The 23,533-nt window shown below is 49.8% G+C and overlaps 1 protein-coding gene across 1 annotated transcript in view; it reads right to left on the reverse strand.

Annotated features, from left to right (window-relative positions):
- MAMDC4 (MAM domain containing 4) overlaps positions 1 to 23,533 on the reverse strand; it is an 83,459-nt gene that overhangs the window by 2,114 nt on the left and 57,812 nt on the right. Inside the window, exons 21-27 of the mRNA XM_038767722.1 lie at positions 21,864 to 21,982; positions 19,802 to 19,892; positions 18,279 to 18,425; positions 11,730 to 11,864; positions 9,990 to 10,117; positions 9,791 to 9,893; positions 1,446 to 1,630 (exon numbers count right to left, since the gene is read on the reverse strand). Coding sequence (XP_038623650.1) covers positions 1,446 to 1,630; positions 9,791 to 9,893; positions 9,990 to 10,117; positions 11,730 to 11,864; positions 18,279 to 18,425; positions 19,802 to 19,892; positions 21,864 to 21,982 — 908 coding nt within the window. The remainder of the gene's footprint in view (positions 1 to 1,445; positions 1,631 to 9,790; positions 9,894 to 9,989; positions 10,118 to 11,729; positions 11,865 to 18,278; positions 18,426 to 19,801; positions 19,893 to 21,863; positions 21,983 to 23,533) is intronic.

Genomic DNA, 23,533 nt, shown 5'->3' on the forward strand with positions numbered 1-23,533 from the left:
TCATTATTACTATTATTATTATTGTCAGGGCATCAGAGAAGCAGCGTGGCTCAGTGGAAAGAGCCCGGGCTTGGGAGTCAGAGGTCATGGGTTCAAATCCCGGCTCTGCCAACTGTCAGCTGTGTGACTTTGGGCAAGTCACTTCACTTCTCTGGGCCTCAGTTCCCTCATCTGGAAAACGGGGATGAAGACTGTGAGCCCACGTGGGACAACTTGATCACCTTGTAACCTCCCCCAGCGCTTAGAACAGCACTTTGCACATAGTAAGCGCTTAATAAATGCCATCGTTATTATGGGTTCCAATCCCGGCTCCACCAATTGTCAGCTGGGTGACTTCGGGCAAGTCACTTCACGTCTCTGGGCCTCAGGTCCCTCATCTGGAAAACGGGGATGAAGACTGTGAGCCCCCCGTGGGACAACCTGATCACCTTGTAACCTCCCCGGCGCTTAGAACAGTGCTTTGCACATAGTAAGCGCTTAATAAATGCCATCATTATTATGGGTTCCAATCCCGGCTCCGCCAATGGTCAGCTGTGTGACTTTGGGCAAGTCACTTCACGTCTCTGGGCCTCAGTTCCCTCATCTGGAAAGTGGGGATGAAGACTGGGAGCCCCCCGGGGGACAACTCGATCACCTTGTAACCTCCCCCAGCGCTTAGAACAGTGCTCTGCACGTAGTAAGCGCTTAATAAATGCCGTCATTATTATTATTATTGTCAGGGCATCAGAGAAGCAGCGTGGCTCAGTGGAAAGAGCCCGGGCTTGGGAGTCAGACGTCATGGGTTCAAATCCCGGCTCTGCCAACTGTCAGCTGTGTGACTTTGGGCAAGTCACTTAACTTCTCTGGGCCTCAGTTCCCTCATCTGGAAAACGGGGATGAAGACTGTGAGCCCCACGTGGGACAACTTGATCACCTTGTAACCTCCCCCAGCGCTTCGAACAGTGCTCTGCACATAGTAAGCGCTTAATAAATGCCATCATTATTATGGGTTCCAATCCCGGCTCCGCCAATGGTCAGCTGTGTGACTTTGGGCAAGTCACTTCACTTCTCTGAGCCTCAGTTCCCTCATCTGGAAAACGGGGATGAAGACTGGGAGCCCCACGTGGGACAACTTGATCACCTTGTAACCTCCCCGGCGCTTCGAACAGTGCTCTGCACATAGTAAGCGCTTAACAAATGCCATCATCATCATCATCATCTGCACATAGTAAGCGCTTAAGAAATGCCATTATTATTATTATTATTAGCAGAATAAATAAAAATAAAGCTAGATGCACATTATTAGAAGTTAAGTGACTTGCCCAGAGTCACACAGCTGACAAGTGGCGGAGCCACTCGTATCCCCCCATAGCGCTTAGTAGAGTGCTTGGCATGTAGTAAGCGTTTAATAAATGCCATGATTATTATCCTTATTATTCCCAGAGGAGGCTCACCCGGAAACTCACCTCATTGAAGACGACGTTCTCGAAGCCCGGGGCCACCATGCTGTCCGCGGCCTTCCGCGCCAACAGGGACCCCCTCTTCCGCCGAATCCAGTGCCAGCCCCCGGCCACCACCAGCCCCAGGGCCACGGCGGCCAGTATAGTGCTGGCCACCGCCACGGCCACCGACGACGACCGCGGGGCCTCCTCTGCAACAACAAGGAGAAGCCACCCCGCTGGACTCGCTCAGTACACCGCTCAGCACGCCGTGGATCGTAAACTCCTCAATCAATCAATCGATCGATCGTATTTATTGAGCGCTTACTGTGTGCAGAGCACTGTACTGAGCGCTCGGGAAGTACAAATTGGCAACATATAGAGACGGTCCCTACCCACCAGTGGGCTCACAGTCTAGAAGGGGGAGACGGAGAACAAAACCAAACATACTAACAAAATAAAATAAATAAAATAGATATGTACAAGTAAAATAAATAGAGTAATGAATATGTGCAAACAGGGGCGCCCGGGATCGATCGATCAATCAATCAATCGCATTTATTGAGCGCCTACTGTGTGCAGAGCACTGTACTGAGCGCTCGGGAAGTACAAATTGGCAACATATAGAGACGGTCCCTACCCACCAGTGGGCTCACAGTCTAGAAGGGGGAGACGGAGAACAAAACCAAACATACTAACAAAATAAAATAAATAGAATAGATATGTACAAGTACAATAAATAGATAGAGTAATGAATATGTGCAAACAGGGGCGCCCGGGATCGATCGATCAATCGATCAATCGCATTTATTGAGCGCCTACTGTGTGCAGAGCACTGTACTGAGCGCTCGGGAAGTACAAATTGGCAACATATAGAGACGGTCCCTACCCACCAGTAGGCTCACAGTCTAAAAGGGGGAGACGGAGAACAAAACCAAACATACTAACAAAATAAAATAAATAGAATAGATGTGTACAAGTGAAATAGAGTAATGAATATGTGCAAACAGGGGCGCCCGGGATCGATCGATCAATCAATCGCATTTATTGAGCGCTTACTGTGTGCAGAGCACTGTACTGAGCGCTTGGGAAGTACAAATTGGCAACATATAGAGACAGTCCCTACCCAACGGTGGGCTCACAGTCTAAAAGGGGGAGACAGAGAACAAAACCAGACCAAAAAAATAAAATAAATAGAATAGATGTGTACAAGTAAAATAAATTAATAAATAGATAGAGTAATGAATATGTGCAAACAGGGGCGCCCTGGATCAATCGATCAATCAATCAATCACATTTATTGAGCGCTTACTGTGTGCAGAGCACTGTACTAAGCGCTTGGGAAGTCCAAGTTGGATCCCAGGCTGAAGGGAGCCTGAGTCCCGCCGGTCTCAGAGCGGGCCCCGGCCCGAGGCACCGGAGGGACTTCAAGGGGCCGAACGCCCGTTGTCCTAACGGGAGTGGGGATAATAATAATAATAATAATAATAATAATAACAACAACAACAACAACAATAATAATAATAATAATAATAATGTTGGCATTTATGAAGCGCTTACTATGCGCAAAGCACTGTTCTAAGCGCTGGGGAGGATACAAAGTGATCAGGCTGTCCCACGTGAGGCTCACAGACTTAATCCCCATTTTACAGATGAGAGAACTGAGGCACAGAGAAGTCAAGTAACTCGCCCAAAAGTCACACAGCTGACAAGTGGCGGGGCCGGGATTTGAACCCATGAGCGGAGTTCTAATCCCGGCTCCACTAATTCATTCAATCGTATTTATTGAGCGCTTACTACGTGCAGAGCACTGGACTAAGCGCTTGGGAAGTACAACACTCATTGTCAGCTGGGTGACTTTGGGCAAGTCACTTAACTCCTCAGGGCCTCAGTTCCCTCATCTGGACAATGGGATGAAGACTGTGACAACCTGAACCTGATCACCTTGTATAATAATAATAATGACGGCATTTATTAAGCGCTTACTAGGTGCCAAGCACTGTTCTAAGCGCTGGGGAGCTTACAAGGTGATCGGGTTGTCCCACGGGGGGCTCACAGTCTTCATCCCCATTTGACAGATGAGGGAACTGAGGCCCAGAGAAGTGAAGCGACTTGCCCAAAGTCTCACAGCTGACAATTGGCGCAGCCGGGATTCGAACCCGTGACCTCTGACTCCAAAGCCCGGGCTCTTTCCACTGAGCCACGCTGCTTCTCTAATAATCGTATTTGTTAAGCACTTACTATGTGCCAAGCACTGTTCTAAGCGCTGGGGAGGTTACAAGGTGATCGGGTTGGCCCACGGGGGGCTCACAGTCTTAATCCCCATTTTCCAAATGAGGGAACTGAGGCCCAGAGAAGTGAAGCGACTTGCCCAAAGTCACACAGCTGACAATTGGTGCAGCTGGGATTCGAACCCATGACCTCTGACTCCAAAGCCCGGGCTCTTTCCACTGAGCCACGCTGCTTCTCTAATAATCGTATTTGTTAAGCACTTACTATGTGCCAAGCACTGTTCTAAGCGCTGGGGAGGTTACAAGGTGATCAGATTGTCCCACGTGGGGCTCACAGTCTCCAGCCCCATTTTACAGATGAGACAACTGAGGCACAGAGAAGTCCATTCATTCATTCATTCGATCGTATTTATTGAGCGCTTACTGCGTGCAGAGCACTGTACTAAGCGCCTGGGAAGTACAAGTTGGCAACATATGGAGACGGGCCCTACCCAACAGCGGGCTCACAGTCTAGAAGGGAATATAGACAACACAACAAAATATGTGGACGGTTGTCAGGGCATCAGAATAAATAAAAATAAAGCTAGATGCACATTATTAGAAGTTAAGTGACTTGCCCAAAGTCACACAGCTGACAAGTGGCGGAGCCACTTGTATCCCCCCCCCCCACCCCCCGCAGCGCTTAGAACAGTGCTTGGCACATAGTAAGCGCTTAACAATTGCTTATTATTATTATTATAACAAATGTGTTATTATAATAATAATGCATCATCAATTATTATTATTACTTAGTGCACGCTTAGTACAGTGCTCCGCACACAGTAGACGGTAAACTCCCATTGGTCAGGGATTGTGTCTACTAACTTTATTTAATAATAATAATAATGATGGCATTTATTAAGCGTTTACTATGTGCAAAGCATTGTTGTAAGCACTGGGGAGGTTACAAGGTGATCAGGCTGTCCCACGGGGGGCTCCCAGTCTTCATCCCCATTTCACAGATGAGGGAACTGAGGCACAGAGAAGTGAAGTGACTTGCCCAAAGTCACACAGCTGACAAGTGGCGGAGCCACTTGTATCCCCCCCAACCCCCCGCAGCGCTTAGAAGAGTGCTTGGCACACAGTAAGCGCTTAACAAATGCTTATTATTATTATTATTATTATTATTATTATTATTATAACAAATGTGTTATTATAATAATAATGCATCATCAATTATTATTATTACTTATTGCACGCTTAGTACAGTGCTCGCACATAGTAGACGGTAAACTCCCATTGGTCAGGGATTGTGTCTACTAACTTTATTTATTAATAATAATAATAATAATAATGGCATTTATTAAGCGCTTACTATGTGCAAAGCACCGTTCTAAGCGCTGGGGAGGTTACAAGGCGATCAGGTGGTCCCACATGGGGCTCCCAGTCTTCATCCCCATTTCACAGATGAGGGGACTGAGGCCCAGAGAAGCGAAGTGACTTGCCCAAAGTCACACAGCTAATTGGTGGAACCGGGATTCGAACCCATGACCTCTGACTCCAAAGCCCGGGCTCTTTCCACTGAGCCACGCTGCTTTTCCTGCTCCTAAGGGCTTCGTCCAGTGCTCTCACAGCAGGCCCTCGATAAATACGATTGATTGATTCATTCAGTCAGTTGTATTTATTGAGCGCTTACTGTGTGCAGAGCACTGGACTAAGCGCTTGATTGATTGATTGAGGCAACAGGGAAGCTCCCTGACTTCCTTCCTGGATTCGGGGAGGCCCAGAGTCCGCCAATCCCGAAATCCCGCTTTCCCTCTTGCTCGGGAATCCGGATCCCTCAGGAAAGTCCCTGCCATGGCGTAATGGAGGAGGCTTGAGTAACATGGGGCAGCCCCCAACTCTTCTTCCTCTCCCCCATTCCCGCTCTCCCGCAAGGGCTGGGAATTCCCAGTCTGGAAACCCTCCCCTTCCACACCGGATAAGCGGCGGGGCTCAGTGGAAAGAGGTCAGGGGTTCGAATCCCGCCTCCGCCACTTAGCCGGGTGACTTTGGGCAAGTCACTTCACTTCCCTGGCCCTCAGTGACCTCACCTGGAAAATGGGGATGAAGACTGGGAACCCTCTGTGGGACAAACGGATGGCCTTGTACCCTCCCCAGCGCTTAGAACAGTGCTTTGCACATAGTAAGCGCTTAATAAATGCCATCATTATTATTATTATTATTATTATTATTATTATTTCCAGGGCAGAGGGTTGGGAGACACTCCACGCCGCCATCCCACCCTCACCGGGGGTCATCTTGGGAATTCCCAGTGCAGAGGCCCCAATTCGACTAGTTGGGCAAACCAGACGGGAATTCTGTGAGCCCACAGTCTGCTGTGTGGCCTTGGGCAAGTCGCTAAACTTCTCTGTGCCTCACTTACCTCATCGGTAAAATGGGGATTCAGACCGTGAGCCCGCTGTCGGGTAGGGGCCGTCTCTATATGTTGCCAACTTGGACTTCCCAAGCGCTTAGCGCAGTGCTCTGCGCACAGTAAGCGCTCAATAAGTACGATTGAATGAATGAATGGATGTACTTCCAAGCGCGTAGTCCAGTGCTCTGCACACAGTAAGCGCTCAATAAGTACGATTGAATGAATGAATGTACTTCCCAAGCGCGTAGTGCAGTGCTCTGCACACAGTAAGCGCTCAATAAGTACGACTGAATGAATGAATGAATGTACTTCCCAAGCGTGTAGTCCAGTGCTCTGCACACAGTAAGCGCTCAATAAGTACGATTGAATGAATGAATGAATGTACTTCCCAAGCACGTAGTCCAGTGCTCTGCACACAGTAAGCGCTCAATAAGTACTATTGAATGAATGAATGTACTTCCCAAGCTTGTAGTCCAGTGCTCTGCACACAGTAAGCGCTCAATAAGTACGATTGAATGAATGAATGTGCTTCCCAAGCGCGTAGTCCAGTGCTCTGCACACAATAAGCGCTCAATAAATACGACTGAATGAATGAATGTACTTCCCAAGCGCACAGTCCAGTGTTCTGCACACAGTAAGCACTCAATAAATACGATTGAATGAATGAATGAATTCATTCATTGAGAATTGAGAAGCAGCATGGCTCAGTGGAAAGAGCCCGGGCTTTGGAGTCCGAGGTCATGGGTTCAAATCCCGGCCCCGCCACTAGTCAGCTGTGTGACTTTGGGCAAGTCACTTCTCTGGGCCTCAGTTCCCTCATCTGGAAAATGGGGCTGAAGACTGGGAGCCCCACGTGGGACAACCTGATCACCTTGTATAATAATAATAATGGCATTGATTAAGCGCTTACTATGTGCAAAGCACTGTTCTAAGCACTGGGGCGGGGGGATACGAGGTGATCAGGTTGTCCCGCATGGGGCTCACAGTTATCACCCCCATTTTACAGATGAGGTAACTGAGGCTCTGAGAAGTGACTAGCCCAGGGTCACCCAGCAGACCCGTGGTGGAGCCGGGATTCGAACCCATGACCTCTGACTCCAAAGCCCGGGCTCTTTCCACTGAGCCACGCTGCTTCTTAAGCGTGGAGAAGCACTTAGAAGCACTATCCCCCCCAGCGCTTAGAACAGTGCTTTGCACATAGTAAGCGCTTAACAAATACCATCATTATTATTATTATTATGAATGTGGGACAGGGACTGTACCCAACCCGATTTGCTTGCATCCAACCCAGCGCTTAGCACAGTGCCTGGCATACAGTAAGCGCTTAGCAAATACCGTCACTAGTGTTCTGATTCTAGAGGCCAGACTTGGTTTCCCCAGTTATTAATGACGATGAAAGCGCTTAGTACAGTGCTCTGCACATAGTGAGCGCTCAATAAATACGATTGATTGATTGATTGATTGAAAAATAATAGACCATCATCACTTCATGGAAACGGGAATGTTCCAGCCAACGTCTCTGCCCCACTGTTCACCAGAAGCCACAGTGGAGGGGAGGCACTTTGTGCTTTGCACAGAGCCCGGCCTTGGGAGTCGGAGGTCATGGGTTCAAATCCCGGCTCCGCCACTTACCTGTGTGACTTTGGGCAAGCCACTTCACTTCTCTGGGCCTCACTGACCTCACCTGGAAAATGGGGATGAAGACCGGGAGCCCCCGCCGTGGGACAACCTGAATTGCCCCAGGCTCTGCACACAGTAAACGCTCAATAAATTTGATAATAATAATAAAAATGATGGTATTTGTGCAAAGCACTGTTCTAAGCGCCGGGGAGGATACGAGGTGATCAGGTTGGCCCACGGGGGGCTCACAATCTTAATCCCCATTTTACAGATGAGGGTACTGAGGCCCAGAGAAGTGAAGTGGCTTGCCCGGAGTCACACAGCTGACGTTTGGCGGAGCCGGGATTTGAACCCATGACCTCGGACTCCAAAGCCCGGGCTCTTTCCACTGAGCCACGCTGCTTCTCTGGAAGCTTCTCCTCCCCCTCTCCATCCCCCCAATTTACCTCCTTTCCTTCCCCACAGCACCTGTATATATGTATATATGTTTGTACAGATTTATTACTCTATTTATTTATTTTACTTGTCCATATTTATTCTATCTATTTTATTCTGTTAATATGCTTTGTCCTGTTCTCTGTCTCCCCCTTCTAGACTGTGAGCCCACTGTCGGGTAGGGACCATCTCTATACATTGCCAACTTGGACTTCCCAAGCGCTTAGTACAGTGCTCTGCGCACAGTAAGCGCTCAGTAAATACGATTGCACGAAGGAATGGATGGGCCTAATAATAATCATAACTGTGGTTTTTGTTAAGCGCTTACTGTGTGCCAGTTACTGTAAAGAGCCCGGGCTTTGGAGTCAGAGATCATGGGTTCAAATCCCAGCTCCGCCAACTGTCAGCTGGGTGATTTGGGGCAAGTCACTTCACTTCTCTGGGCCTCAGTTCCCTCATCTGTAAAATGGGGATGAAAACTGTGAGCCCCCCGTGGGACCACCCGATCACCTTGTAACCTCCCCAGCGCTTAGAACACTGCTTTGCACATAGTAAGCACTTAAATACCATCATTATTATTATTATTACTAAGCACCGGGGTAGATACAAGCACTGTGGCTCAGTGGAAAGAGCATGGGCTTTGGAGTCAGAGGTCACGGGTTCAAGTCCCGGCTCCACCAACTGTCCGCTGTGTGACTTTGGGCAAGTCACTTCACTCCTCTGGGCCTCAGTTCCCTCGTCTGTAAAATGGGGATGAAAACTGTGAGCCCCCCGTGGGACCACCCGATCACCTTGTAACCTCCCCAGCGCTTAGAACAGTGCTTTGCACATAGTAAGCACTTAACAAATACCATCATCATCATCATTATTATTATTATTACTAAGCGCCGGGGTAGATACAAGCAGCGTGGCTCAGTGGAAAGAGCATGGGCTTTGGAGTCAGAGGTCACGGGTTCAAGTCCCGGCTCCACCAACTGTCCGCTGTGTGACTTTGGGCAAGTCACTTCACTTCTCTGAGCCTCAGTTCCCTCATCTGTAAAATGGGGATTAAGACTGTGAGCCCCCCGTGGGCCAACCTGATCACCTTGTAACCTCCCCAGCGCTTAGAACAGCGCTTTGCACAGAGTAAGTGCTTAATAAATGCCAACATTATTATTATTATTATTATTATTATTACAAGCAACTCTGGTCGGACCCAATCCAGATTCCCCCATGGGGCTCACGGTCTTCATCCCCATTTTCCAGACGAGGTCACTGAGGTCCAGAGAAGCTGACTTGCCCCAAGTCACCCCGCTGACAATTGGCGGAGCCGATGACCTCTGACTCCAAAGCCCGGGCTCTCTCCACCGAGCCCTGCTGCTTCTTACCCCTTCTTCCCCACCGCGGCACTCATTCATTCGTTCAATCGTATTTATTGAGCGCTCACTGCGTGCAGAACCCTGTACTAAGCGCTTGGCACTCAGCATCACCCCAACTCCCCCGTCCCGCCGTGGCATTTGGGGGCCCATCTTCCAATCCACTGCTTCTCTCACCTGTCACTTCCTCCAGTCCCCTCGCCGGCCTGCAAGCTCCTCGAGGGCAGGGGCCTACTCTGCGGTCCTCGCCCCAGCCCCCAGTACGGCGCCGCGCACGGAGGAAGCATTCGGAGCATCCGATGGCCGGCCTGGCCGCCCCCAGGTGCCACTCCTTACCTTCCGTGGGACTGCGGCATCCTTCTCCCGCCTGGTACGTGACGTCGTCCAGGGCGATGGCCCCCATGACCGGTTGACCCCCCAGCGTGGCCTCAAACACGATCTGCCAGGATCGGGGGGCGGCGGGGCGGTCAGCGGGACCACCTGGGGCACGAGCCCCTCCATGCCGCCCCCCAAACTCCCCCCCCGGCCCTCTCACCTGGAATTCCTCCGGACTCGTCACCTCCACCGCGGCCTCCAGCCACTGATGCCTGAGCCGGGCCCCCGCGCCCCACACGCTGAGCTGGCCCTTGGAATTTCCCAGCAGCACCCTCAGCTGGCCCTTGTCTGCGGGGGGGCAATCAATCAATCAATAAATCAATCAATAAATCATATTTATTGTGTGCAGAGCACTGGACGAACCGCTTGGGAAGTACAATCTGGCAACGTCTAGAGACGGTCGTTCATTCAATCGTATTTATCGAGCGCTTACTGTGTGCAGAGCACTGGACCAAGCGCTTGGGAAGTACAATCTGGCAGCATCTAGAGATGGTCATTCATTCAATCGTATTTATCGAGCGCTTACTGTGTGCAGAGCACTGGACGAAGCGCTTGGGAAGCACAATTTGGCAACCTATAGAGACGGTCATTCATTCAATCATATTTATTGAGCGCTTACTGTGTGCAGAGCACTGGACCAAGCGCTTGGGAAGTACAATCTGGCAGCATCTAGAGACGGTCATTCATTCAATCGTATTTATCGAGCGCTTACTGTGTGCAGAGCACTGGACGAAGCGCTTGGGAAGCACAATTTGGCAGCGTATAGACACGGTCATTCATTCAATCGTATTTATTGAGCGCTTACTGTGTGCAGAGCACTGGACGAAGCGCTTGGGAAGCACAATTTGGCAGCGTATAGAGATGGTCATTCATTCAATCGTATTTATTGAGCGCTTACTGTGTGCAGAGCACTGGACGAAGCGCTTGGGAAGTACAATCTGGCAACGTCTAGAGATGGTCATTCATTCAATCGTATTTATTGAGCGCTTACGGTGTGCAGAGCACCGGACGAAGCGCTTGGGAAGTACAATCTGGCAACGTCTAGAGACGGTCATTCATTCAATCGTATTTATTGAGTGCTTACTGTGTGCAGAGCACTGGACGAAGCGCTTGGGAAGTACAATCTGGCACCGTCTAGAGACGGTCATTCATTCAATCGCATTTATTGAGCGCTTACGGTGTGCAGAGCACTGGACGAAGCGCTTGGGAAGTACAAGTTGGCAACGTCTAGAGATGGTCATTCATTCAATCGCATTTATTGAGCGCTTACTGTGTGCAGAGCACTGGACGAAGAGCTTGGGAAGTACAATCTGGCAACGTCTAGAGATGGTCATTCATTCAATCGTATTTATTGAGCGCTTACTGTGTGCAGAGCACTGGACGAAGCGCTTGGGAAGTCCAAGTTGGCAACCTATAGAGACGGTCATTCATTCAATTGTACTTATTGAGCGCTTACTGTGTGCAGAGCACCGGACGAAGTGCTAGCTGTGTGACTTTGGGCGGGTCCCTTCACTTCTCCTTCTAGACTTGTAGACTGTGAGCCCGCTGTTGGGTAGGGACCGTCTCTCTGTGTTGCCGACTTGTACTTCCCAAGCGCTTAGTCCAGAGCTCTGCACACAGTAAGCGCTCAATAGATACGATTGATTGATTCTCCGGGCCTCAGTTCCCTCATCTGTTAAACGGGGGTGAAGACTGGGACCACCCGAGCACCTTGTAACCTCCCCAGCGCTCAGAACGGCGCTGGGCAGGTAGTAAGCGCCTAATAAATCGCATTATTATTATGGTTCTCCAAACTGCGCCACGGAGCTGAGCTCCGCCGCAGCGGCCGTGGCTCGGCCCGCCCAGGCCTGGCCACGGGAGGTGGCCCGTCTGTCCCCCCACCCCGAGTCACGGTACTCACAGAAGTGGTCGGGGAAGCCCATGTGATACCAGAACCGCAGGCAGGAGGTCCGGGTGGCGGGGAGGGGTTCACTACGCAGCCAGGCCGCCCGGCCCGCGGGGCCCAGCACGCCGGTGTCGAAGAAAGCCGAGTGGCCTGCCGAGCGGGAAGGAGAGTGAGGGCCCGGGAAATCTCCCAAGCCTCCCGCACCATCCCACCTCCGCTCTTCACAGCCCCCATCGCTCCTCCCTGCGTCCCCCCGACCGCCCGGGCGAACCGGTCCTCGGGTGGTCCAGCTGGCCACTTCCCCTTTTAATCAATCAATCCATCAATTGTATCTATTGAGCGCTTACTGGGTGCAGAGCACCGGACGAAGCGCTTGGGAAGCCCAAGTTGGCAACATCGAGAGACGGGCCCTACCCAACAGTGGGGCTCACAGTCTAAAAGGGGGAGACGGAGAACAGAACCAAACATACTGACAAAATCAAATAAATAGAATAGATATGGACAAGATAGAGTAATAAATCAGCATCATCATCAATCGTATTTATTGAGCGCTTACTGTGTGCAGAGCACTGGACGAAGCGCTTGGCAACATCTAGAGACGGTCCCTACCCAACAGTGGGGCTCACAGTCTAGAAGGGGGAGACGGAGAACAAAACCAAACATACTAACAAAATAAAATAAATAGATATGTACAAGTAAAATAAATAGAGTAATAAATCATCATCATCATCAATCATATTTATTGAGCGCTTACTGTGTGCAGAGCACTGGACGAAGCGCTTGGGAAGTGCAAGTTGGCAACATCGAGAGACGGTCCCTACCCAACAGTGGGGCTCACAGTCTAAAAGGGGGAGACGGAGAACAGGACCAAACATACTGACAAAATCAAATAAATAGAATAGATATGTACAAGTAAAATAAATAGAGTAATAAATCAGCACCATCATCAATCATATTTATTGAGCGCTTACTGGGTGCAGAGCACTGGACGAAGCGCTTGGGAAGTAAAAGTTGGCAACATCTAGAGACGGTCCCTACCCAACAGTGGGGCTCACAGTCTAGAAGGGGGAGACGGAGAACAGAACCAAACATACTGACAAAATAAAATAAATAGAATAGATAGGTACAAGTAAAATCAATCAATAAATAAATAGAGTAATAAATCAGCATCATCATCAATCGCATTTATTGAGCGCTTACTGTGTGCAGAGCACTGGACGAAGCGCTTGGGAAGTCCAAGTTGGCAACATCTAGAGACGGTCCCTACCCAACAGTGGGGCTCACAGTCTAAAAGGGGGAGACGGAGAACAGAACCAAACATACTGACAAAATCAAATAAATAGAATAGATATGTACAAGATAGAGTAATAAATCAGCATCATCATCAATCGTATTTATTGAGCGCTTACTGTGTGCAGAGCACTGGACGAAGCGCTTGGCAACATCTAGAGACGGTCCCTACCCAACAGTGGGGCTCACAGTCTAGAAGGGGGAGATGGAGAACAAAACCAAACATACTAACAAAATAAAATAAATAGATATGTACAAGTAAAATAAATAGAGTAATAAATCATCATCATCATCAATCGCATTTATTGAGCGCTTACTGTGTGCAGAGCACTGGACGAAGCGCTTGGGAAGTCCAAGTTGGCAACATCTAGAGACGGTCCCTACCCAACAGTGGGCTCACAGTCTAAAAGGGGGAGACGGAGAACAAAACCAAACATACTGACAAAATAAAATAAATAGAATAGATATGTACAAGTAAAATAGAGTAATAAATCATCATCAATCGCATTTATTGAGCACTTACTGTGTGCAGAGCACTGTACTAAGCACTTGGGAAGTACAAGTTGGCAACATCGAGAGATGGTCCCTACCCAACAGTGGGGCTCACAGTCTAGAAGGGGGAGACGGTGAACAAAACCAAACATACTAACAAAATAAAATAAATAGAATAGATATGTGCAAGTAAAATAAATAGAGTAATACATCATCATCATCATCATCAATCGTACTTATTGAGCGCTTACTGTGTGCAGAGCACTGTACTAAGCGCTTGGGAAGTCCAAGTTGGCAACCTCTAGAGACAGTCCCTACCCAACAGTGGGCTCACAGTCTAAAAGGGGGAGACGGAGAACAAAACCAAACATACTGACAAAATAAAAAAAATAGAATAGATATGGACAAGTAAAATAGAGTAATAAATATGGACAAACATATATACATATGTTTAGACTGTGAGCCCACTGTTAGGTAGGGACCGTCTCTATATGTTGCCAACTTGGACTTCCCAAGCGCTTAGTCCAGTGCTCTGCACACAGTAAGCGCTCAAAAAATATGATTGATTGATTGATTGATTGATTGATTGATTGATTCCCCACCCTCTTCTGACCTTCTGGTCCAGGAGCCAGGGATCGGAACCGGGGGTGGGACGCCACGACGGGCTTCGGGGCCCGCTCAACCACTGGCCCCTGATGAGCCGTGGTTCCCCCCGGAAAATGGGGCTTCCTGGTGACCATTCATTCGGTCGGTCAGTCCATCGTATCGATGGGGCGCTCACTGTGTGCAGAGCGCTGGACGAAGCGCTGGGACAACCTGATCACCTTTGGGCAGATCACTTAAGTTCCCTCGTCTGTCAAATGGGGATGAAGACTGTGAGCCCCCCGTGGGACCACCTCATCACCTTGTAACCTCCCCAGTGCTTAGAACACTGTTTTGCACGCTTAACAAATGCCATTGTTATTATTATTATCTAGGCCTCAGTTCCCTCGTCTGTTAAATGGGGATGAAGACTGTGAGCCCCCCGTGGGCCAATCTCATCACCTTGTAACCTCCCCACTGCTTTGCACATAGTAAGCACTTAACAAATGCCATCATCATTATTATTATTATTCTCTGGGCCTCAGTTCCCTCATCTGTAAAATGGGGATGAAGACTGTGAGCCCCCCGTGGGACAACCTCATCACCTTGTAACCTCCCCAGTGCTTAGAACCGTGCTTCGCACATAGTAAGCGCTTAACAAATGCCCTCATTATTATTATTATTCACTGGGCCTCGGTTCCCTCATCTGTAAAATGGGGATGAAGACTGTGAGCCCCCCATGGGACAACCTCATCACCTTGTAACCTCCCCAGTGCTTAGAACAGTGCTTGGCACATAGTAAGCACTTAACAAATGCCATTATTATTATTATTATTATTATTCTCTGAGCCTCGGTTCCCTCATCTGTAAAATGGGGATGAAGACTGTGAGCCCCCCGTGGGACAACCTCATCATCTTGTAACCTCCCCAGCTCTTAGAACAGTGCTTGGCACATAGTAAGCGCTTAACAAATGCCATCATCATTATTATTATTCTTCTCTGGGCCTCGGTTCCCTCGTCTGTAAAATGGGGATGAAGACTGTGAGCCCCCCGTGGGACAACCTCATCACCTTGTAACCTCCCCAGTGCTTAGAACAGTGCTTGGCACATAGTAAGCACTTAACAAATGCCATTATTATTATTATTATTATTATTCTCTGAGCCTCGGTTCCCTCATCTGTAAAATGGGGATGAAGACTGTGAGCCCCCCGTGGGACAACCTCATCATCTTGTAACCTCCCCAGCTCTTAGAACAGTGCTTGGCACATAGTAAGCGCTTAACAAATGCCATCATCATTATTATTATTCTTCTCTGGGCCTCGGTTCCCTCGTCTGTAAAATGGGGATGAAGACTGTGAGCCCCCCGTGGGACAACCTCATCACCTTGTAACCTCCCCAGTGCTTAGAACAGCGCTTTGCACATAGTAAGCACTTAACAAATGCCATTACTATTGTTATTATTGTTCTCTGGGCCTCGGTTCCCTCATCTGTAAAATGGGGATGAAGACTGTGAGCCCCCCGTGGGACAACCTCATCACCTTGTAACTTCCCCAGCGCTTAGAACAGTGCTTTGCACATAGTAAGCACTTAACAAATGCCATCATTATTATTATTCTCTGGGCCTCGGTTCCCTCATCTGTAAAATGGGGATGAAGACTGTGGGCCCCCCGTGGGACAACCTCATCACCTTGTAACCTCCCCAGTGCTTAGAACAGTGCTTGGCACATAGTAAGCGCTTAACAAATGCCATCATCATTATTATTATTCTTCTCTGGGCCTCGGTTCCCTCGTCTGTAAAATGGGAATGAAGACTGTGAGCCCCCCATGGGACAACCTCATCACCTTGTAACCTCCCCAGCGCTTAGAACAGTGCTTTGCACATAGTAAGCGCTTAACAAATGCCATCATCATTATTATTATTCTTCTCTGGGCCTCTGTTCCCTCGTCTGTAAAATGGGGATGAAGACTGTGAGCCCCCCGTGGGACAACCTCATCACCTTGTAACCTCCCCAGTGCTTAGAACAGCGCTTTGCACATAGTAAGCACTTAACAAATGCCATTACTATTGTTATTATTGTTCTCTGGGCCTCGGTTCCCTCATCTGTAAAATGGGGATGAAGACTGTGAGCCCCCCGTGGGACAACCTCATCACCTTGTAACTTCCCCAGCGCTTAGAACAGTGCTTTGCACATAGTAAGCACTTAACAAATGCCATCATTATTATTATTCTCTGGGCCTCGGTTCCCTCATCTGTAAAATGGGGATGAAGACTGTGGGCCCCCCGTGGGACAACCTCATCACCTTGTAACCTCCCCAGTGCTTAGAACAGTGCTTGGCACATAGTAAGCGCTTAACAAATGCCATCATCATTATTATTATTCTTCTCTGGGCCTCGGTTCCCTCGTCTGTAAAATGGGGATGAAGACTGTGAGCCCCCCGTGGGACAACCTCATCACCTTGTAACCTCCCCAGTGCTTAGAACAGTGCTTGGCACATAGTAAGCACTTAACAAATGCCATTATTATTATTATTATTATTATTCTCTGAGCCTCGGTTCCCTCATCTGTAAAATGGGGATGAAGACTGTGAGCCCCCCGTGGGACAACCTCATCATCTTGTAACCTCCCCAGCTCTTAGAACAGTGCTTGGCACATAGTAAGCGCTTAACAAATGCCATCATCATTATTATTATTCTTCTCTGGGCCTCGGTTCCCTCGTCTGTAAAATGGGGATGAAGACTGTGAGCCCCCCGTGGGACAACCTCATCACCTTGTAACCTCCCCAGTGCTTAGAACAGCGCTTTGCACATAGTAAGCACTTAACAAATGCCATTACTATTGTTATTATTGTTCTCTGGGCCTCGGTTCCCTCATCTGTAAAATGGGGATGAAGACTGTGAGCCCCCCATGGGACAACTTCATCACCTTGTAACCTCCCCAGCGCTTAGAACAGTGCTTGGCACATAGTAAGCGCTTAACAAATGCCATCATCATTATTATTATTCTTCTCTGGGCCTCGGTTCCCTCGTCTGTAAAATGGGGATGAAGACTGTGAGCCCCCCGTGGGACAACTTCATCACCTTGTAACCTCCCCAGCGCTTAGAACAGTGCTTTGCACATAGTAAGCGCTTAACAAATGCCATCATCATTATTATTATTCTTCTCTGGGCCTCGGTTCTCTCGTCTGTAAAATGGGGATGAAGACTGTGAGCCCCCCGTGGGACAACCTCATCACCTTGTAACCTCCCCAGTGCTTAGAACAGCGCTTTGCACATAGTAAGCGCTTAACAAATGCCATCATTATTATTATTCATCATCATCAATTGTATTTATTGAGCGCTTACTGTGTGCAGAGCACTGTACTAAGCGCTTGGGAAGTACAAATTGGCAACATATAGAGACAGTCCCTACCCAACGGCGGGCTCACGGTCTAAAAGGGGGAGACAGAGAACAAAACCAAACTCTCTGGGCCTCGGTGACCTCGTCTGTAAAATGGGGATGAAGACCGTGAGCCCCCCGTGGGCCAACCTCATCACCTTGTAACCTCCCCAGCGCTTGGAACGGCGCTTTGCACATAGTAAGCGCTTAGTAAATGCCATCATCATTATTATTATTATTCTCTGGTGACCTTTGGGTCCCTAGTTAGAGTGAGCTCCCTTAAGAGGCGTCCCCGATGAGCAGCGACTCTTCATCATCATCATCAATCGTATTTATTGAGCGCTTACTATGTGCAGAGCACTGTACTAAGCGCTTGGGAAGTCCAAGTTGGCAACATATAGAGACAGTCCCTACCCAACAGTGGGCTCACAGTCTTCTCAGTCATTCATTCAATCGTATTTATTGAGCGCTTACCGTGTGCAGAGCACTGTGCTAAGCGCTTGGGAAGGCCAAGTTGGCAACATATAGGGGCGGTCCCTCCCCAACAGTGGGCTCCCGGTCTAGAAGCAGGGTAAGAAGCTGCACATAGTAAGCGCTTAATCAATGCCATCATTAATTTAATCTTTTAGACTGTGAGCCCACTGTTGGGTAGGGACTGTCTCTATGTGTTGCCAGTTTGTACTTCCCAAGCGCTTAGTACAGTGCTCTGCACATAGTAAGCGCTCAATAAATACGATTGATTGATTAATTAATTAGAGGCTCACAGCCTCCTTCCCGTCAGGTGAGCCTAATCCGTCAGGGAGCCCAAGGGTTCGGATCTTACCAGCCGCGGTGCCCAAAGTGTGGTCCACCTGGGGAAGCGGATACCGGGAAGGGACGGAGCTACCGCTCCAGTCCCAGCTGTAGCCCCCGAGGCCGGGCCAAGGCCTGTGACTCCACCCGCACATGTCCGACTCAAAGTCACAGGAAGCTGAAAAGATGCGGGAGAAATCAATCAATCAATCAATCAATCAATCGATCCGTATTTATTGAGCGCTTACTGCGTGCGGAGCACTGGACTGAGCGTTTGGGAAGTCCAAGTTGGCAACATCGAGAGACGGTCCCTACCCAACGACAGGCTCACAGGAAGGGGGATAATGATGGCGTTTACAAGGCCCTACTGAGAGCTCACCTCCTCCAGGAGGCCTTCCCAGACTGAGCCCCTTCCTTCCTCTCCCCCTCGTCCCCCTCTCCATCATCGTCGTCATCATCAATCGTATTTATTGAGCGCTTACTATGTGCAGAGCGCTGGACTAACCGCTTGGGAAGTACAAATTGGCAACATATAGAGACAGTCCCTACCCAACAGCGGGCTCACAGGCTCCATCCCCCCCACCTTACCTCCTTCCCTTCCCCACAGCACCTGTATATATGGATATATGTTTGTACATATTTATCACTCTATTTATTTATTTATTTTACTTGTACATATCTATTCTATTTATTTTATTTTGTTAGTATGTTTGGTTTTGTTCTCCGTCTCCCCCTTTTAGACTGTGAGCCCACTGTTGGGTAGGGACTGTCTCTAGATGTTGCAAATTTGTACTTCCCAAGCACTTAGTACAGTGCTCTGCACATAGTAAGCGCTCAATAAATACGATTGATGATGATGATTACTCTATTTAGTTATTTATTTTACTTGTACATATCTATTCTATTTATTTTATTTTGTTAGTATGTTTGGTTTTGTTCTCCGTCTCCCCCTTTTAGACTGTGAGCCCACTGTTGGGTAGGGACTGTCTCTATATGTTGCCAACTTGGACTACCCAAGCGCTTAGTACAGTGCTGTGCACACAGCAAGCGCTCAATAAATACGGTTGATGATGATGATGATGATGATGAAAGATGAGTGAATGAGGGGAGAAGGAGCGGATGGCTCGGGGGAGAGAAAGGCAAGTGGGATTTTCAGGCTTCTGGGAAAAAGTGGAAATGAAACTCACCTCCGAGTCCACAGTTTTTGCACTTCGGAAATCAGACCCAATGCCCGGGATCAAGAGCGTCCATCCCAGCCCCTCCCGGGAGCCCGGATCCAGAAGCCGGGGGCCAATATTTTTATTTTTTAAGTGCTGCCGTACTAAGCAAGCAGAGTGGGCCGGACGCAGCGCGAGTCCCACACGGGGCTCACCGTGCTCACCCCCATTTTCCAGATGAGATCAGTGAGGCCCCGAGAGGTGAAACGACCTGCCCGAAGTCACACAGCGGGCAAGGGGCGCAGCCGGGATTGGAACCCAGGTCCTCGTGACTCGTGACTGTAACCACTAGGCCCCTCGGGAAAGGTTCTTGGGGTGGGATGGGGGGGACTCCTACCTGGGCTGGGGCAGGGGCCATCCTGCAGGTGAAGGTCATCCACGGCAACGTAAGAGTTTTCCTGGCCCGTCCCCACGGCTTCGAACACCACCTGCGGGAGGACGGGAGAAGCGGCTTGGTTGGTCTTTTAGACTGTGAGCCCACCGTTGGGTAGGGCCCGTCCCTATATGTTGCCAATTTGTACTTCCCAAGCGCTTAGTACAGTGCTCTGCACCTAGTAAGCGCTCAATAAATACGATTGATGATGATGATGATGGATCTCCGGGCCGGACGCTGGCCGGCCGGCCAGTCAGCGGCCCCTCATCACACGTCACCGTGGGAAACTGAGCCCCAGAGAGCCAGTCAGCCCAGGCGGTGGCTCGCGGGGGAAACTGAGCCCAGAGAGAGGGGGAGTCCGGTTCACCCCACCCAAATCCCAGGGCCCAGCGGAAAGAGCCCAGGCTTCGGAGTCAAAGGTCATAGGTTCAAATCCCATCTCCACCAAGTGTCAGCTGTGTGACTTTGGGCAAGTCACTTCACTTCTCTGGGCCTCAGTGACCTCATCTGCAAAATGGGGATGAAGACTGAGCCCCACGTGGGACAACCTGATCACCTTGTAACCTCCCCAGCGCTTAGAACAGTGCTTTGCACATAGTAAGTGCTTAATAAAACGCCATTATTAATACCACTCCCAGCAGCCCCGCTCCGCTCAGTGGAAAGAGCCCGGGCTTTGGAGTCAGGGGTCATGGGTTCAAATCCCAACTCCACCAAGTGCCAGCTGTGTGACTTTGGGCAAGTCACTTCACTTCTCTGCGCCTCAGTGACCTCATCTGCAAAATGGGGATGAAGACTGAGCCCCCCGTGGGCCAACCTGATTACCTTGTAACCTCCCCAGCGCTTAGAACAGTGCTCTGCACATAGTAAGCGCTTAATAAAATGCCATTATTAATACCGTTCCCAGCAGCCCCGCTCTGCTCAGTGGAAAGAGCCCGGGCTTTGGAGTCAGGGGTCATGGGTTCAAATCCCGACTCCACCAAGTGTCAGCTGTGTGACTTTGGGCAAGTCACTTCACTTCTCTGGGCCTCAGTGACCTCATCTGCAAAATGGGGATGAAGACTGAGCCCCCCATAGGCCAACCTGATCACCTTGTAACCTCCCCAGCGCTTAAAACAGTGCTTGGCACAGAGTAAGCGCTTAATAAAATGCCATTATTAATACCATTCCCAGCAGCCCCGCTCCGCTCAGTGGAAAGAGCCCGGGCTTTGGAGTCAGGGGTCATGGGTTCAAATCCTGACTCCAACAAGTGTCAGTTGTGTGACTTTGGGCAAGTCACTTCACTTCTCTGGGCCTCAGTGACCTCATCTGCAAAATGGGGTTTCAGACTGTGAGCCCCCCGTGGGCCAACCTAATCATCTTGTAACCTCCCCAACGCTTAGAACAGTGCTTTGCACATAGTAAGCGCTTAATAAAACACCATTATTAATACCATTCCCAGCAGCCCCGCTCCGCTCAGTGGAAAGAGCCCGGGCTTTGGAGTCAGGGGTCATGGGTTCGAATCCCGGCTCCGCCAATTGTCAACTGTGTGACTGGGCAAGTCACTTCACTTCTCTGGGCCCTCATCTGTAAAATGGGGATGAAGACTGTGAACCCCCCGTGGGCCAACCTGATCACCTTGTAACCTCCCTAGCGCTTAGAACAGTGCTTTGCACATAGTAAGCGCTTAATAAAACGCCATTATTAATACCACTCCCAGCAGCCCCGCTCCGCTCAGTGGAAAGAGCCCGGGCTTTGGAGTCAGGGGTCATGGGTTCGAATCCCAGCTCCGCCGATTGTCAACTGTGTGACTTTGGGCAAGTCACTTCACTTCTCTGTGCCTCAGTTACCTCAACTGTCAAAGGGTAATGAAGACTGTGAACCCCCCGTGGGCAACCTGATCACCTTGTAACCTCCCCAGCGCTTAAAGCAGTGCTTTGTACATAGTAAGCGCTCAGCAAATGTCATTATTATTATTATTATTATTATTATTATTCCCAGCTGGGAGGGAAGGGGAAGATAAGGGATCCAAGTCCCAGCCGGCGCTCACCTTCCAGGCTCTGGCGGGCTGGACGTCGATGCTGCCCAGGCGCCAGGTGAAGCCGCCCTTGTCGCTGATTCGGAACACCGGCTGTTTTCCGCCCTCTTCCACGTAGACCGTCAGTGTGCCTGGAAAAATGCCCCGTGAGAGCCAGGGCGCAGCGGGAGATGAAGGAAGGCCTCGCCACCCGGGGGAAGAGGCCAGCCGTAGGGCCTATCATCATCATCAATCGTATTTATTGAGCGCTTACTACGTGCAGAGCACTGTACTGAGCGCTTGGGAAGTACAAATTGGCAACATCTAGAGACAGTCCCTACCCAACAGTGGGCTCACAGTCTAAAAGGGGGAGACGGAGAACAAAACCAAACATACTAACAAAAGAAAATAAATAGATATGTACAAGTAAAATAAATAAATAGAGTAATAAATATGTACAATCAATCAATCAATCAATCGTATTTATTGAGCACTTACTATGTGCAGAGCACTGTACTAAGCGCTTGGGAAGTACAAATTGGCAACACATAGAGACAGTCCCTACCCAACAGTGGGCTCACAGTCTAAAAGGGGGAGACAGAGAACAGAACCAAACATACCAACAAAATAAAATAAATAGGATAGAAATGTACAAGTAAAATAAATAAATAGAGTAATAAATATGTACAACCATATATCCATATATACAGGTACTGTGGGGAAGGGAAGGAGGTAAGATGGGGGGATGGAGAGCGGGACGAGGGGGAGAGGAAGGAAGGGGCTCAGTCTGGGAAGGCCTCCTGGAGGAGGTGAGCTCTCAGCAGGGCCTTGAAGGGAGGAAGAGAGCGAGCTTGGCGGAGGGGCAGAGGGATTGGGGGCATTCCAGGCCCGGGGGAGGACGTGGGCCGGGGGTCGATGGCGGGATGGGCGAGAACGAGGTGCGGTGAGGAGGTTAGCGGCGGAGGAGCGGAGGGTGCGGGCTGCGATGGAGAAGGACAGAAGGGAGGTGAGGTAGGAGGGGGCCAGGGGATGGATGGACAGCCTGGAAGCCCAGGGTGAGGAGTTTCTGCCTGTTGGGTAGGGACTGTCTCTATATGTTGCCAATTTGTACTTCCCAAGCGCTTAGTACAGTGCTCTGCACATAGCAAGCGCTCAATAAATACAATTGATGATGATGATGCACAGATTGATTGGTAGCCACTGGAGATTTTTGAGGAGGGGAGTGATATGCCCAGAGCGTTTCTGGACAGAGATAATCCGGGCAGCAGCATGAAGTATGGATTGGAGTGGAGAGAGACACGAGGATGGGAGATGAGAGAGAAGGCCTACCGCCCGAGCCACCCCGAGACCCCCAAGGAGACCCCCCAGGGCCCCAGCCAGAACAACATTCCCAGCAGCCCCGCTCCGCTAATCACCCCATTCCCAGATCAGGAAGTTCAGAGCTTCCCCTCTCCCTGGCGGCTTCCCTTTCTGGAGTCTTGGGATGGGGGACGGGGCGGTGGAGCGGACGGGAGGGACGCCCAGACCCCAGGGCCCAGCGTGGCTCAGTGGAAAGAGCCCGGGCTTCAGAGTCAGGGGTCATGGGTTCAAATCCCGGCTCCACCAAGTGTCAGCTGGGTGACTTTGGGCAAGTCACTTCACTTCTCTGGGCCTCAGTTCCCTCATCTGCAAAATGGGGATGAAGACTGTGAGCCCCCCTGTGG

This window comes from Tachyglossus aculeatus, chromosome 27 (genome assembly GCF_015852505.1).
Source record: "Tachyglossus aculeatus isolate mTacAcu1 chromosome 27, mTacAcu1.pri, whole genome shotgun sequence".
Classification (NCBI taxonomy): Eukaryota; Metazoa; Chordata; class Mammalia; order Monotremata; family Tachyglossidae; genus Tachyglossus; species Tachyglossus aculeatus.